The following is a 17,621-nucleotide window of genomic DNA, read 5'->3' on the forward strand; positions in this document are numbered from 1 at the left end:
TCATTCTTTTATCTCCTGTGCTTCATTCTAGACCTTTTAGTTCACCAATTCTCTCAACTTATCTAAGCTGATGTTAAACCTGTTCATTGGTTCTTATTTCATTTATTGCTTTTTTTATCATTTTTGTAATTTCTTTTCTTTTTTTTTTTTTTTAAAGTTCTGGTTCTCTGGTGAAATTCTCAATTTTGTCTTTTATCTCTTTGAACATAATGAGCAGAATTATTTTAAAGTCATTGATAACTTCAATGCATGGAGTCCCATGGATATGTCTTAACATTTCTGTCCATGTTATCTGATGTCTAGTATGCCTATTTCTTACTGTATTAGTTAGTATATTTCAAAAATTGTTTGTAAAAGTAATTTAAGGCTTGGGATGACAACTTTTGCCCAGAGATTTGTTTCTATCTAATAATCTAGAAAACTCTTCTTTTTGTTTGAGAAATTAAGGTGATTCAAAGCTAGCTGCAGTCTCTACCAAAGTCTGTGTGTTTATATTTCATTCTTACTCATATTTTTGTGGCCTTTTGCGGTTCTAATCCAAAGCCATGGGGTTTATTAGGCAGACCCTGCTCTCCCTCCTACCATCAGCCTTACGCTGTAGTCATTGTCCCTTGGCCTTGCCTGACTCTCAGAAGCACTGCTTATTTTGCCTTTTATCCATCCTTCTTTTCACCTCCCCCAGTTAGCAGAAGCCTCAAGAAAAAGTTGCCCCAAACTCTAGGTCAATCTTCTTGTGTCTGTGACCTTCCTCACATGATCCTGATTAGTTAATTCTTTTTTAGTTTTCTAATACTTTTAAAATACACAAATATATATACACATGTGTGTATATACATACATACATATACGTGTATATGTGTATATTTATAGTACACACACACGCACTCACTTTTTCCTTTTTTTTTTGTCATCTGTAGTATTTTTCTAGTTTTCTTCATCAGGAAGATTGGTCTGAATTGTCTAGCCTGTCCTTAACAGAAGTGATAGTCTCCTCATTATCCTTTCCTGGACTAATGCAATATACTCTTAATATGTCTCTGTCTACTTTTGTCCCTTCCAATTCAATCATTATATTGAGTCTGGATTGGTATTTCAAAAACTCAAATCTGTTTATGTCATTCTTCTGTTTATAATTCTTCGAAGGATTTTTATTCCTCTTAGGACAAAAATTATTCTTTTATTTATTTAATAATGCACAAGTATGTTTTGAACTCCTGCTGCATGCTAGGTACTATCAGAGGCCTTTGCCATAATTCTCACAAAGATGTGTCACCTTCTTTTCTCTTTAGCCTCATTTCATATCAATGTACATTTTAGCCACATTGCCCTTTTTTTCAGTTCTGGGAAGATGTGGTATTCTTTTATGACTCAGGGCATTCATTCATTTTTTTCCCCCCCTCTGTTTCAAATTAGATCAGAATCTTTTTGAACATAATAAGCAGAGTTAAAGTCTGTATGTGATATGTTGTATACTTTCATAGAACTCTGTAGTTTACAATATGACTTTATAATTATTTATTCGGACGTAACTTGATAAATATCTGCCTTGCCCATTAAACTTTATCCATGAGGGCAGTGTATCTCCATGGTCTAGCATAGTGGCTCCTGGTAAGTGCAGATGAAATCCTTGTTAAACAGATGAATAGATGAATTATTTGCTGAATGAATTAAGGACACTTGACTTTTCCTGCACTCTGCCCTTTATTTTTATCAAAATTTACAGGATGCTTCCTGGTTATTTTTCTGGTCACTTTAGTGGCTTATAGTCTGGTTGAGGAAACAGACATAATCACAAATAATTACAATGCACTGTGATGAGGGGCACAATAAAGAGTTACACCAAAAGTGTTGTAGTGCTCCAAGAGGAAGGGCATCCAAGTTCAGTTCAAGGATCAGAGGCAACTTCCTGGGGTTGCTGACACCTGAGAAGCAGGACAGGGTAGATGTGGGAGATAGGGAGTGCAGTCTAGGCAGAGGAACAATCTGAGCAGAAGTACAGACTCTTGAAGTAGCGTGACATCACTGGTAAGGAATTGTGGGAGCTGACACAGTGGCCAGTCTAAGCAGGCCTGTATAGCATGTTCAGTAGCTCAGACTTCTTTTTGAAGGAAACTAGTTTTCGAAGGGTTATGTATAGAGTTTTAAATTTATGGTCTTAAAAATCACAACAGTAACATTTATTGTAACAAATTCAAGCAGTTATTTATAAAATAAAGAGTGAGATTTGCCTCTGCAAGAAAAAAGGTTAAGAAAACAAAATACACTCTTCAGAGGTTATTCTGGATAGAGTCTCCACTAAGTTTTGTATGCATCCTTTTACAGTTTTCAGTGTAACATTTTGGAAGTTCCCATACTCTGGGTTTGCAATTTTCTTCTGCCTGGAATGCTGCTTCCCTAAATCTTCTTATGGCTCTCCTGTCTCACTCAATTAAGTGTCCATTCAAAACTCATATCCTCATGTCCTGTCTATAATATCTTTCCCTTATACATAACCCCTTATACACTTTATTTTTCTTCAGAATGCTTACCACCTGAAATGTATTTTCTTTTGCCAATCCTATCCATATGAATTTAAGCTCTATGAGAGGATGAATTACTTCTGTTTTATTCATCATTTGTATTCCCAGCACCTAGAACAATGCTTGGCACATAGTAGGTATTCATTGTATGTTTGTTGAAAGAATAAATTAATTTGCATTTTTACATAGAACTTTTTTTCCCAAAAAGTTAACTTTTTATTTTGCATATTTATAAACATACACAAAAGGAGAGAAAATGATATGAGCCTTCAGGTGTTCCTCATTCAGATTCAACAATTACCAACATTTTGCCATTCTTATTGAATGAATTCCCCTACTTTTTTGGGGAGTGAGTAAATCCGAGGCAGCATATGATTTCACCTATAGATAATTATGTAGATTTAACAGATAAACTTATTTTAGGACTTAAATCACATGTAACAATAATGCTTTAATAATATCTACTATCTAGTTCATTTTCAGTTTTCACTGATTGTCTTAAAGACATCTTTTTAAAGTTGATTTGTTTGAAGTAGGATTCACATATTGCTTTTGGTTGATTTGTCTGTCCTTTTACGTCTTTTTTAATCTGTAATAATCCCCACCACCACCACCCTTTTTCTTTCCCATGCTATTTATGTGCAAAAAACAAGACATTCTGTGAAATTTCCCATATTCTGGGCTTGGTGATTGCATCCTTATATTTTATGTGTTTTTGATTTGCTGTTTATGGTACTTCTGTGAGTACCATATTCACAGTTTGGGTTTTATTACCCTGCACATGAAAAGATTGATGATCAGAGAGGAAGGAAGAAGGGCACTGATATTTGACTCTTCTCTATGTACCCATTTCAGTGCTAGCTTTTGTCCTCTCAGTGGCCTTCTAAGGTTATTAGACCCATTTCACACATGAGGCTTAGAAAAGTTAATTAACCTTTCAAGACATATAACTGTTGCATGGGGAGTCTGGTCTTCATACCTAGATCTGGCTACTTTCAAAGCCAGATCTCTTTCTGCTATACCCCACAGCTTAAGGTTATGTCCAAGGTTGTATATACATGGTAAGTGGTCTGCCAGGATTCTGGGTCTTTTGACTCCCATATCTATTGCTCCTTCTCCCACCTGAGGCCTCCTTGTTGTGTGCAGTTACCGCATTAGAAACTTAGGATATTGTGCTAGATACATGAAAAATGGTGATGAACAAAAGGACATGGCCCTTTTCATCATTGGGGGAAATTTCTCACCATAGGAATTTTGGTGCAAATTAGAGACCACCTCCCAATATTGAAGCTAACAGGGCCAGACTACTCATTTCTTAGTCTCCCTTGCACCTGGAGCTCAGACACAAGACCTAGTCCCAGCTAATTAGACTCACATGCTCCAAACTTCTAATCAAGATCTGGTGATCCAAAAAACAGGTAGAGTGAGAGATTTTTTTTTTTTTTTTTCTGGCGATAACCGCAGCACCCGATTTTCCAGGAGCTCTAAGAACAGTGGTGCTGGCAATAGCATCGGTTTCAGTGCTGGCAGTGTTTAGTCCAAATTGCTGCACTTCATGTTAACGTGACTACACAGTGGAGGAAAAGTACTTTTAGCCCCCAAAGCACATTTCTACTTAGAAGTTAATGACATGAGGAAGGCATTTAAAAAAATTCCCATTCACTGTGTAGTATTTGGGTGTAACATGCTGACTGAAAAAGCTCTCTCCCCTGAACTATATAATTTTTCAGAAATAAAGCTTTAGAATACTTGGATCATTGAATCTCTTGAGATGTTAGTTTCCCATGTTCCTGTTTGTTGGTTAGCTGAGAGTAGTGTATCAAGGTAACAGTAGCTTCTTTTGTTCTAGGAGAATGATCCATCTGTGAGACTGAAAATTGCATCGTTATTGGGTTTATTGTCAAAGACTGCAGGATTTTCACCAGACTGTATTATGGATGATGCCATTAACATCCTGCAGAATGAAAGTAAGTTGGGATTTAAAAGCTGTATAATCAGAGCAGAAATCTTTAGCTCCTCTTGTATAGAATTTAAAACAAAATTTGTTGTGCTGGTATTGAAAAAGAATTTGAGTATGGTTCAATAAAACTATGTGCATATGTTTACATTAGAGTTAAAATATATTTTTGTCTCAGTAGCTGTCATTTATTGACTTCTACCACATGCCATATACTGAAGGTAGTTTATGTATAACATAAGATAGATGTAATTATCTCTGTTTGTAGGTGAGGAAACAGAAGTTCAGAGAAGTTAACTAACTTGTTGAAAGTTACATAGTATGTGACAGAGGTGATGTTTTGTCGACTGTGTATACTAACTCAGGAACCATGAGAGGTGCTTTCTTGGTCAGTGGTTCCTCACAATTTAGTTCCTATAAAAGTGACAATTCCCTGGTCTTACATGGTGTTATTTTTCTGTTTGTTCCTTGTTGATGCCTACTAACATTATTTCTCAGCGTTTAGGTGAAACAGAAAACTACTTCACCTTTTTAATTTTTTTGATTTTTATGTACAAGATTTTATTTATGTACAAGATTCTTTAATAGAGTTAGTGCCTAAATTGCCTTAATATTCATTTTTAAATTAAAGAAACCTTTTATTGTTATTTCTGAAAATATAATTTGTTTGAATTAGCAGTGATTCCCAAGAATAATTTTGTTTCATTTTGGGGTATACTTATGTAAACAAATATGACTGTTGAAGTATTATACCACATTCAGTCTACAAACTTAAGAGGTTATGAGAGTAATAAGGGGCCAGTGAACTCAGAGACAATATAAATACATTTATTATACAGCTGTTTAATAACAAATGTCTTACATATGTGGCCCAGTGGCTGAAGTTGAAATTTGTTGTTGTTTTAACTAAAAAAAAAACAAAAAAACTGAAGCAAATATATCAGAAATGATGTATATGATACGTAAATGACTAAAGCTTATAAAATGCTGGTCAAATCACCTTTTAGTAAGACTTCTGGTTAAACATAGTAGATTGAACACATCTTTTGTCATTATTCTTTCCTAAAACTTTATTTAAAAAAAGTAAAAAAATAAAAAAGGCATAAACCTATAAGTACAAAGAAAACAGGAAGGTAAAGGTAGGCAGATGAGAAAAATCAATAAATTTTTCAAAGGTGGAAAGCAGATGAAAAACTCTTTGGTAAAACAGATCTAATACTAAATAATTACTGAGGAGGATGTCACTACAAAGCAAATAAATTCTAGCCATAACAACCCAGAAAGATTCAGGAATTGGAGTTTTTTAAAAAATTAAAAACCTAAAACACAGGAATGAGGCAGATTTGTTTTGAGGCCTCTGTAAGAAGCAGTTGGACTCCTGCCTCCTCTGTCTTATAAAGCCAAATGGCCATTGAAATAGGAGATTTATACTATATAGAAAATGGACCAGAAAGGGTCCAATTTTGGGAATACCAATGAGGACGGGGAAGAGATAATGTGAAGAAGAGGAGATTGGAAAATAGTCAATGTAATGATAATCAGATACTCCCCTCCTTTTTCCTAAACCCCTTCAGCTACTTTGGCTCCAAAAACCATGGTAGACAGTCATTTCTCTGTCTTCCCAGCAAGTAAGTCATGAACTTCTAACTGGAAACACTGGTGGGCCCCACAGAAAAACACCAAAAGACATTAACATTTAAAAGTTCTCCAAAAATATAGAGAATCATCCTAGAGTGGAAGCTACCATTTGAGAAGCCCTACCCATTTATACAGAACTACCAATCAGCTTTTTAGTGCCTCATCCTTTTTTTTTTTTTTTAATAGCTTGGTCTGATTATAGTGAGGAATATTTAAACACCAATCAAAACAAGTGAACACAGAGCACCCAAGGGCAAGTACAATTAGGCTCCTCAAAGTGCCAACTATTGCAAAAATCGTGGCCCTAGGGAAGGATGTATAGTACCTCATCCTAAATTTAAATGCAGGGCTAAGGATCAAGAAAAGTAATATGAAAGAGGCCACAAAGAAAAAAGAAGGTACTCAGAAAACAGAAGAGGGGTGAAGAAATCTCCAACACTACCACATCAACCTATAATTTATTTCTTCAAAAAGATGAGTCCACATAACATCCATGAAAAGCTAGCTAAAATTTTTAAGTTTAACTCTTGCCACTGATAAATCACAAATTAGTCTAAATCTTAAGCCACAGTCTCTCTCCTGAGTTCCAGACCTACATTACAACTATAGGTTGGATGGACATCTCCACGTGGATAATAAATGAATCCTCAACATCTCTTCTCTAAACCACCTAGTTCATCAAACCCAATTCCTCAGAGCCACCAAATTATATTTTTAAAACTGGACTTACTCATTTCATGCTCTTGCTCAAAAAAACTTTACATGGTTCTCACTGCCTACAGAATGACCTTCAGAATCCTTATAGCTCAAGACTTTGGCTTCAAACCATTTTACCAATGGTTTTCTTCCAAAAGCCCCATTATACTCTGCTGATCTCTCACAAAGCAATTCATTTCTTCACATATCTCTTATACTTTCCCAGGTCTCTGCTTCATTAAGCTTTTCTAGATCCCACCAGCCAGCACTGATCTCACTCCCTCCTCTGATCCTACAGTATTCTCCTTCCTCCAAAACAAGCTTTGTGCTATCATTAGTGGTGTAAAATGTACTAGAGAAGCAGATACACATAATATCCTCAAAGTGCCTAGCCCAGTGTTTGCCCATGAGTTACAGAATTCATACACCTGATGAACTAAACTGAAAGACTCTGGTCCAGCGTGTAGACCACGCTCTTAGATTTGAAAGTACATGCTAGACTAATCACCAGGAGACTATTAATTCTAAGTCTGTGGCTTAATTCTAAGCCACAAATAATACAGAATCACTTTAGCACTTTATCTCTTGAGTTTATACTCCTCAGCTTTGAATTAAAGGGCTTAAACTGCATGCTCTCTGTGGTCCTTTTCAGTTCTATCTTCTATGAACCTAGAGAGGGCAGGAACTGGAAACTGGAAAGAAACCTGGATCAAATCTCTGAGAGAAAATTTCAAAAGAGACAGAGTTAGAATACTTAACGAAAAGTAAAATAGCTATTTCTATGTATACTACTACATTAATTTGAGTTTCTTTTAAAGGTTAGGATAATGTATGCAACAAATTAACTCTCTCATAATGTTTCTATTTTAGAGATAAAGTGTTTCAGTTTACCTACTACTTAACTCAAACTCACTTTATCTCCATGGGACTTAATTTCTATCTTCTGCAAAATGAAGGATTTAAACAAGATGATCTCTATAAGGCCATTTATAACTAAAAAAGTCTATGGCCCTTTAAAATTCTCAATCTTAAAATATGAGATTCTTCCATGTATATATCTAGCTCCTTTAAGAAAAAATGGGGGAAAAAGGATACTTCTGTACTGATGCAATGTAATTGTTTTTGGTACTTTAAAAAAAAATGTTTTTGTTTTTTTTTTGCCATTGTCTACAAAAGCAAAAAATTAGAAACACGCTACTGTATCTTTTAGTTTTTAAAATATTATTGGTACTATAAAGATTATGGAAATAATGTAGAGACATGGAAAAAATTATTTGTAATGTTAAGTGAGAACACAAAATAGTACATTCATTATAAGTACAACCATATAAAAGGTATATAAAAGGTAATACACAAAACATAAAAGTAGTTGGAATTTTAAATTTTTCTTTAATGTGGTTATATTGGCATTACAATAAAACACAATCCTGTCAAAACATTTTTTAAAAAGATACTTTCATTGTTTCCTGTGAATTAAAAGTCTTGGGTCAAAATTTAATGCAAGCACAATTTTAATATGAAGTTGTTTCTAGGTTTTTTATATTAGTAGTGTTAAAAAGAAATGTGTCATATGACATCAAAAAATGGTAACTGCAGTTTTTATTATGTATATTAAAATATATACATGGTTAATAACATAAAAATAATTATCTGAATGCCACCTAAAATCTTGTATACCACTAGTGTTATAAGAAACATATTTTGGAACAAAGAAGAAAATTTAGACAAATAAGAAAATATAGCTAAGATGATTGATATTGATATTGATATTGGATTTGGCTGTTTGCTCATTTATTAAACATTTGTTGAACATATAATGAGTCATGCTAGATTCTGAGAGTAACACAGGTGAATAAAACACAGTCTTTGCTCTCAAGAATCTTGCAATTTCCTGTTTTGACTAGGTACAAAAATAAGTAGTAAAGTGTAACTGGTGCAGAGGGTTCAGTGGAAGCACAAAGGAGGAAATGGTCAATTCTTAGGGAAGGAGGAAAAAAGCTTCATACAGGAGGTGACACTTCAAGATTAGTAGTTTCTTCCTGGGGAGTGGGGTTGAGAATGGAGTCGAGTGTGGGTAAGGCATTCTAGGTAGGGAAGTTGGCCTGATCAAAGATAGGGTAACATGAAATCATGACTAATTGGGAAAATGGATGCTGGAGGAGACTTGAAAGAGATGAGGCTAGAAAGGTAGGCAGAGCTAGATACCATTGAGGGACTGATATATATGCCCTGTGAAGGAATTTGGACTTTATCTTGACGGCAACAAAAACCCCTTGAATTAGTCAAGTACTAAACATTTCTGGAGCACTATGGCCAACCTGTGGATGACTTAAATTTTTAGCCTTTTCCCCTTTTTCCCTGAGAATACTCTGGGCCAGAGGGAGGGGGGTGCTTGCAGCTACAATGTTTACCTTTAGGTAATTCACGAATTACAGTCCTAACCTTACCCCCCAAATTTGCCATGAAATATATTGTTTTTTATTATTTTTGCATTGCTCTAGTATATCGATAGTCTTTGGCAACAAATGACATCATTCTATTTATAGCATTCTGTTGTGGTATTTCCATTTACAAAATATTGTAATTCTTGAGCACTGAAAATGTCAAACCTAAAAAATGTAGTATTCCTACACGTGATGTTAAATGAATGCTGGCAACAAGCTGTGCTTTTTTTTTTCTAAATGGGGAAAAGGGTTAATTATGATCCTTTTAGGAAGTTAACTTTTAGTTAAGGGGAATCAAGGATCAAATAGTAGGACTTAGCTGACAAAAATCTACATTCTTTAATTTACCCAAGTAAATTTAGTTTCTGTAGTGATCTCCTTTTGAAATTCTATAACAACTTTCCACCTTCCTTTCTAGAGTCTCATCAAGTCCTAGCTCAACTGTTGGACACTTTGCTTGCAATAGGCACTAAACTCCCAGAGAATCAAGCTATCCAGATGCGATTAGTTGATGTAGCTTGCAAGGTAAGAGCAGCATAGGTTGCTTCTTTCTTGAACAGTTTTGTGTTATCAGGAGAGGTTGTATGAGCTGTAAGATCTGCTTAGATCTACATTGTAACTCTGTAACTGAGAATTGCTAAGGATTCTTAATGGTTTTAAGAGCCGTCTCGTTTTGTTTCTTGATGTTGAATTAGGAATGAAGTTGAGTAGTTTGTTATAAAATGAACTTCCTCAGCCTCCCAAAAGAAATAGAAATAATTATAGTAGCTACATGTAAACTGTGCCTAATATAAGCACTTTGCCTATTATGATACCTTACATCCAGTTTTTTATTTGTTCCTTGCAGTCCTTTAGGTAAGTACTTTTATCCCTGTTTACCGAGGTAGGAGTTGAGGTTTAGAGAGTTTCACTTGTCCAAATTTTCACAGCTAGGAACTTGCAGAACCAGGGTGTAAACTCTAGTTTCTTTGACTCCAAAGCCTATGTTCTTTTTCTTATGTGTTGTTGCCTTAATAAACAGACCAATTAGACACAAACAAGTGTTTGGGAAGATTTTTGAATTTTTTCTGATTATAAAAAATACATGCATACTAGTTGTGCCTTTTGATTTATTATGGAACTTTTAATTAGCTGCCTTTTATACATAACAGCAGCTTCTAAACCTTGTAGAATTGCCTTTAATCTTTGTAATAAATTGATTTTGAGGTTATAAGAAGACAAGTATATTTAAATTGTAGAAGAATATTATATTCCTAGAATTAGAATGCTATTTCTGAGCCCCAGGAAAGAGTGTTCCAGTTATCTTAATAAACAATAGTGACAGCAACAAACAAACATCAAACATTTTGACAAAGTATAATATTAAGGGACTAAGTGGAAAAAGCTAGGGATTTGTGTGTTTAAGGGAATTTGTCTCTTGTGCGAATATATATATATATCTGTGAGGTTGTGAGAGAGGCATTGTAATTGTACTAAACTGAGTGGATTGTCATGCTTGGAAGTGGCAGTTTCTTAAATTTGATTTAAATAAAACTTTTATTATAAAAATTTATACTCATAGAAACTTTGGAAAGATAATGAAAGACATAAAGAAAAAAATACACATAATTTGCTACCCAAAGATGACCATTGTTAATTTTTTGATTTATTCCTTTCTGATTTTCTCTTATATACAGATTGTTTGCAGTTTTGCAAAATGCATAGCTGTAATTATATTCTGTATACAGTTTTTCTTTTTTACTAACATAACAAGTATTTTCTTTTTGTTGTAAATGTTTTGTAAAGATTTTTAATGGATGCATTTTAATAATTATTCTGTCCAATAATTAAACTGTAGTTTACCTAACCATTCTCCTGTAATTTGAAATTTATATTATAACCACTTTTAAATTGTAAATAATACTGTAATATTATTAGTCTCAAATATTTTCTATATTTAGAGTTATTTCCTAAACATAGATTGTCACAAGTAGAAAAACTAGTTAAAAGCATTTAGAGTTTTTTTTAAGGCTCTTGATACTTTTTGCCAAGTTATTTTCCAAAGTATTCCAGTTTTATATGCCCACCAGCAGTATATGAGTACCTAATTTCACTGTATCAGTCTAGCATCAGATGTCAATGTTTAAAAACTAGAGATAAACCTGTTAATATGGTAGGAGGAAAATGGTGTTTCATTTTTTAAAATTTCCTATTTAAAAGATTACTAGTGAGGCTTCAGATTTGTTCTTCATTTATATTTCCTCTCTTAAGAATGAACTTTCCTTATTCATTAACAGTTTCTCATAGGCTTTTTGTGTGTTCACCATTTGTAGAGGCTTATAATAAGGTAAAAAAAAAAATCTGAAAAAAGCAGATCTGTTATAAGCTTTTGCAGATTCAGATAAGTAAAAACTATGGTTTATTGCCATGGTTGCTATTTCTATTGCTTACTGCCATTTTGCATGTGATTTTGTCATACAGTGTCCCTTGAGATATTCACATATAATAACATTCACCCTTTTGAAAGAAATAATAGAAAGTATGTTCTCTGACTATAATGGAATGAAATTGGAAATAAATAACAGAAATTTGGGAAACCTATAAATATGTGGAAATTCAACAACAGACTTTATCTAAACAGTGGATCCAAGAAGAAATCTAAAAGGAAAATAAAAAATATTTTAAGATGAATGAAAATGAAGATATACCAAAACTTATGGGATGCAGCTAAAGCATACTTAGCTATTATAAGTGCCAATATGAAATAGAAGAAAGCTTGCAAACCAATCTTAAGTCACTGGAAAATGAAGAGCACACTAAAATAAAGCGTGCAGAAGGAAGGAAATAAGAATGATGAGAGCAGAAATTAATAAAATAGAGAATAGGAAAGCAATAAAGAAAATCAGTGAAACCAAAAGCTTGCTCTTTGAAAAAGATCAATAAAATGGGCAAACCTTTAGTTACACTGGCCATGCAAAAAAGGTAAAGGCTCAAATTACTAGAATCAGAAAAAAATGAAAGAGAGAGCATTACTACTGACCTGACAAATAAAAGAGATTGTAAAATAATACTGTGATGTCTATGGCCATGCCACCCTGAACAAGCCTGATCCTGTCTGATCTCAGAAGCTAAGCAGTGTTGGGCCTGGTTAGTACTTGGATGGGAGACCACCTGGGGAGACCAGGTGCTGTAGGCATAAAAATTAAAAATAAGGGATTGTAAACTGACAAGGTGCTTGCAATCTGTGAGGTCAACCAAGATTTGCCTCGCCTAAAATAATAATAATAATACTGTGAATGGTTATATGCCAATAAATTAGATAACTTAGATGAAATGGACAAATTCCTACGAAGACACAAACTACTAAAACTGATTCAAGAGGAAGTAGACAGTCTATGGCCATGCCACCCTAAATGTGCTGGATCTCATCAGATCTTGGAAGCTAAGTAGGGTCCGGCCTGGTTAGTACTTAGATGGGAGACCACCTAGGAATACCAGCTGCTATTAGGCATTTTTTTAAAAAAAGTAAATAGGCACTCTGAATAGATCTATGACAAGAAATTGAATTAATAATGAAAAAACAAAACAAAGACCTACCTACATAGAAAAACTCAGGCCCAGATGTCTTCAAATGAAACAGTTCAATAATAATATCAATTCTTCACAAACTTTCCCCCAAAATAGAAGAGGGACTACTTCCCAAATCATTCTATGAGGCTAGTATAACCCTAATACTGAAAACAAAGTCATTACAAGAAAAGCAAGGTATAGACCAATATCTTTTATGAAATGGATGCAAAAATCCCTAACAAAATACTAGCAAATCAAATCCAGCAATATGTAAATATGATTATAGTCCATGATCAAGTAGGATTTATCCCAAGGATACAAGGTTTATTCAACATCTGAAAATAAGTTAATGGAATACACTGTGAAAATAGAATGAAGTACAAAAACCACACGATCATCTCAGTAGATACAGTAAAAGCATTTGACAAAACCAAATTTCATTTCATTACAAAAACACTAAAAATGCTTGGGAATAGAATGGAACTTCCTCAACTTGATAAAGGGCATCTGTGAAAAACTGACAGCTAACATCATGCTAATAGTGAAAGACTGGATGCTTTCCACATCTAAGGTCAGGAAAGAAACATATCTTGTGTGTGTCTCCACATTTTTTCAGCATTGTACTGGAGACCCTAATACCCAGGGCAGTTAGGCAAGAAAAAGAAATAAAAGGCATCCATATTGGAAATGAAGAAGTACAACTATCCTTGTCTATTCGTATGACATGATCTTGTATATAAAAAATCCTAAGGAATCCACTAATAATCTATTAGAAGTAATAAATGAGTTAAGCAAGGTTGCAGGATACAATATCGATATACAAAAAATCAATTATATTTCTATATACTTTCAATGAGCAATATGAAAATGAAATTAAAATAATTTACAGTAGAATTAAATAATAAAATACTAATAAATTTAGCAAAAGAAGTATAAAACTTATACTTGAAAATGATGGTACTTTAAAGGGATCCAAAACAGTCAAAACAGTCTTGAATAAGAACAACAATGATAGGCTTTACACTTGCCAATTTCAAAACTTTGTACAAAGCACCAGTAATCATGATTACTGTGGTACTGCATAAAGATAAATATAAAGATCAGTGTAGTAGAATTGAGAGTTCAAAAATAAACCCATGTGTCTATGGTCACCTGCTTTTTGACAAGAGTGCCAATACCATTCAATGGAGAGTAGTAGTTTAACACTTGGTGCTAAGACAACTGGATATCCACATTTAAAACAATGAATTTGGAAATTTAGCTAATACCGTATGCAAAACATCTCAAAATGAATCAAAGACCTAAATGTGAGCCAAAATTATAAACCTCTTAGAAGATAACATAGTGATAAATTTTCATAACCTTGGTTTTGGCAGTGGTTTATTTAGAGATGACAAAAGCATAAGTACCCAAAGAAAAAAATAGATATATTGGATTTTATCAAAATTGGAAACTTGTGATTAAAAGGACACAAAATGAAAAGACATCCACAAAGTGGGGAAAAAATGCAAATTATATTTCTAATGGGGGATTTGTATATCTAGACTATATAAAGAACTGTTAAAAAAACAATAATAAAAATACAAATAACCCAATTAAAACATGAGCAAAAGATCTAAATAGACATTTCTCCAAAGAAGATATACAAATACTAATAAATTAACATCTTTAGGCATTAGGGACATATAAAGCAAAACCATAGCGTGAAATCATTTCACACCCTAAGGATGGCTATAATAAAAATGGCTGACCATACCAAATGTTGTTGAAGATGTGGAAAAGTTGGAACTCTTCTCTACTATTGGAGAAATATAATGGTATACCTGCTTTGAAAACTAGTCTAGCAGTTCTCAAAAAATTAAAGGTAGACTTAACATATGAACCAGCAATTGCACTCATAGGTATTTACCAAGAGAACTGAAACAAATTCACACAAAAGTATGTACATGAATATTTATAGCAGCAATATTCATAATAGTCAAAAGATGGAAACAACCCATATGACCATCTCAGCAATTGACGAATATGTAAAACAAAATACAATGGAATATTCTTTAACCATGAAAAGGAATGTGATATTGATACATGCTATAACCTGGATGAATCTTAAAAACATGCTAAGTGAAAGAAGCCAGTTACAAAAAACCACACCTATGATTCTGTTTACATGAAATTTCCATAGTAAACCTACAGAGACAGAAAGTCAATTAGTAGGTGCTTAGGGCTGAGATGGATAGAGAGATAGGTGGTTTATAGAAAAAGGGTAGTCTTAGAAATTAATGAAAATGTTGAAAAATTCACTGATGATTATACACATATAAATGCAGTAAAAACCATTGAACTATATATGTTAACTGGATGAATTTTATGGTATGCGAATTACATTTCAATAAAGTCATTATTAAAAACAGTTCACTCTTTAGTATACTCTGAATCTGTCAAGATTTGGATTTGTTACTACTTTTGACTATCGTGAATGATACTGCTAAGAATGTAGGTTTTTGTTTGTATATATGTTTTCAGTTCTCTCGGGTTTATATGGCAGGGTCATGTAAATCTATATTTAATTTTTAATTTTTATGTTTTTAAAACATTTTATTATTTTTAATAAAATATAGTTAATGTGCAACACATTAATTTCAGGATTTCAACATAGTTATTCAACATTTATATACCTAACAAAATGATCACAATAAGTCTAGTAACCATCTGACACCGTAGCAGGTGGTTATGATATTATTGACTACATTTCCTGTCCTGTACATCATATCCCTGTGACTTATTTTATAACTGGAAATTTGTACTTCTTATTCTCCTTAACCTTTTTCACCCTTCCCCATACCTCTTCGGCAATCATCAGTTTACAGAGCCTAAAAAGAATGAAATTTTGCCATTTGCAAAAGCATGGATGGGCCTAGAGGGTGTTATGCTAAGTGAAATAAGTCACACAAAGAACAGATACCTATGATTTCACTGTATGTGGAACTTAAAACAAAACAAAATAGAAACAGACTCATAAACATATGTTTAACTTTTTTGTTAAAATTTTTTTAAATTGTAAAATATACATAACAAAATTTGTTAATAGTAACCATTTTAAAATGTACAAGTTCAGTGGCATTAAGTATATTCTCACTGTTGTGCTACCATCTCCATTATCTGTTCATAGAATTCTTTTCGATTTGCAAAACTGAAACTATCCATTAAACAGTAACTCTGCATTCTCCTTTCACCCTAGTCCCTAGCAACCACCGTTCTATTTTTGAGCTTTATAAATTAGACTGCTCTAGGTATTTCATATAACTGAAATTATACAATTTTTTTTTGTGTCTGGCTTATTTTAGCAAAATGTCCTGTCTTAGTCATTTTGGGCAGCTATAACAAATAAATAACATGAACTGGGTGACTTAAACAACAAACCTTTGTTTCTGGAGGCTGGAAAATCCAAGATCAATGTGTTAGCAGATTTGGTGTCTGGTGACAACCTTCTTTCTGGATTGTAGATAGCTGTCTTCTGGCTATGTCCTTGCATGGTAGAAGGGAGACAGGAATTCTTGAGAGTCTCTTTTGTAAGAGCACTAATCCCATTTATGAGGATTCCACCCTCATGATATAATCAGCCACACAGTCTACACATCCAAATAATACCATGTTGGGAATTAGATTTCAGCATATGAATTTTGGGGGTACACATTCAGTCTATAGCATGTCTTCAAAGTTCATTCATGTTGTAACATATAAGAATTCCATTAAGGCTGAATAATATTCCTATATATATATATACATATATATATCACATTTTGTTTATCTATCTATATATATATATATCACATTTTGTTTATCCATTCATCTATTAATGGAGACTTGGGTTACTTCCACTTTTTTGCTATTGCTGCTGTAAACATGGGTGGACAAATCTCTCTTTGAGTACCTGCTTTCAATTCTATGGGTATTATGGACTGACTTACATCCTTCCATATTCATATGTTGAAGCCCTAACCCCCAATGTGATTATACTTGGAGATGCAGGCCTTTAAGGAGATAGTAGTTAAGGTTAAAGGTGGCCATAAGGCCTATTCTAATCAGATAGGATTGGTGTCCTTATGAGAAGATGAAGAGGTCAGAGTTATCTCTCTCTCTGTGCTTAAAGGAAAAGCCATGTGAGGACATGACTAGAGGGTGGCTGTCTGCAAGTCAATGACTAGGCCCTCACAAGGGACCCAATTTGCTGTCACTTTCTTTTTTGACTTCTAGCATCCAAAACAGTGAGAAAATAACTTCCTGTTGGTTAAGCCACCAAGCCTGTGGCATTTTGTTATGGCAGCCAGTGCAGCTAATACAGGTATATACCCAGAAGTGGATTTGCTGGATCACGTGGTAATTCTATTTTTAATTTTTTGAGGAACTGCTGTACTGTTTTCCATAGGTCCGTACCATTTTACATTATCACCAGCAGTGCATAAGGCTTCCAATTTATCCACATCCTTGCAAACATTTCCTTTTTCTTTTCTCTTTTTTTTCTTTCTCACTATCCATCCTAATGGGTATGAAGTGGAATGTTTGTAGTTTTGATTTCCTATAATGATTAGTGATTAGTAATGGTAAGCATATTTTCTTGTACTTATTGGCCATCTGTATGCCTTCCTTGGAGAAATGGGATTCCAGCCTTTGAAGAACTCATGAGCCAACAGTCAGGCTTATAACATATAATATAGTATGTTTCTTGCAATAACAGAAGTAACTGAGGTATATAAAGTTGCTTGAATGAAGGAGTGGAAAAGTCTTTGGGGTGAGAGAAGTATTAAGGAAGAGCATTCT

The 17,621-nt window shown here is 33.7% G+C and overlaps 1 protein-coding gene and 1 pseudogene across 2 annotated transcripts in view; both read left to right on the top strand.

Moving 5' to 3' along the window:
* Positions 1 to 17,621, top strand: part of INTS4 (integrator complex subunit 4) — an 87,914-nt gene that overhangs the window by 6,418 nt on the left and 63,875 nt on the right. For both annotated transcript variants that reach the window (XM_036220953.1, XM_016161505.2), the window contains exons 3-4: positions 4,369 to 4,486; positions 9,673 to 9,779. In XM_036220953.1, coding sequence (XP_036076846.1) covers positions 4,369 to 4,486; positions 9,673 to 9,779 — 225 coding nt within the window. The remainder of the gene's footprint in view (positions 1 to 4,368; positions 4,487 to 9,672; positions 9,780 to 17,621) is intronic.
* Positions 12,311 to 12,429, top strand: LOC118603711 (annotated as a pseudogene).

This window comes from Rousettus aegyptiacus, unplaced genomic scaffold (genome assembly GCF_014176215.1).
Source record: "Rousettus aegyptiacus isolate mRouAeg1 unplaced genomic scaffold, mRouAeg1.p scaffold_m13_p_5, whole genome shotgun sequence".
Taxonomy (NCBI): Eukaryota; Metazoa; Chordata; class Mammalia; order Chiroptera; family Pteropodidae; genus Rousettus; species Rousettus aegyptiacus.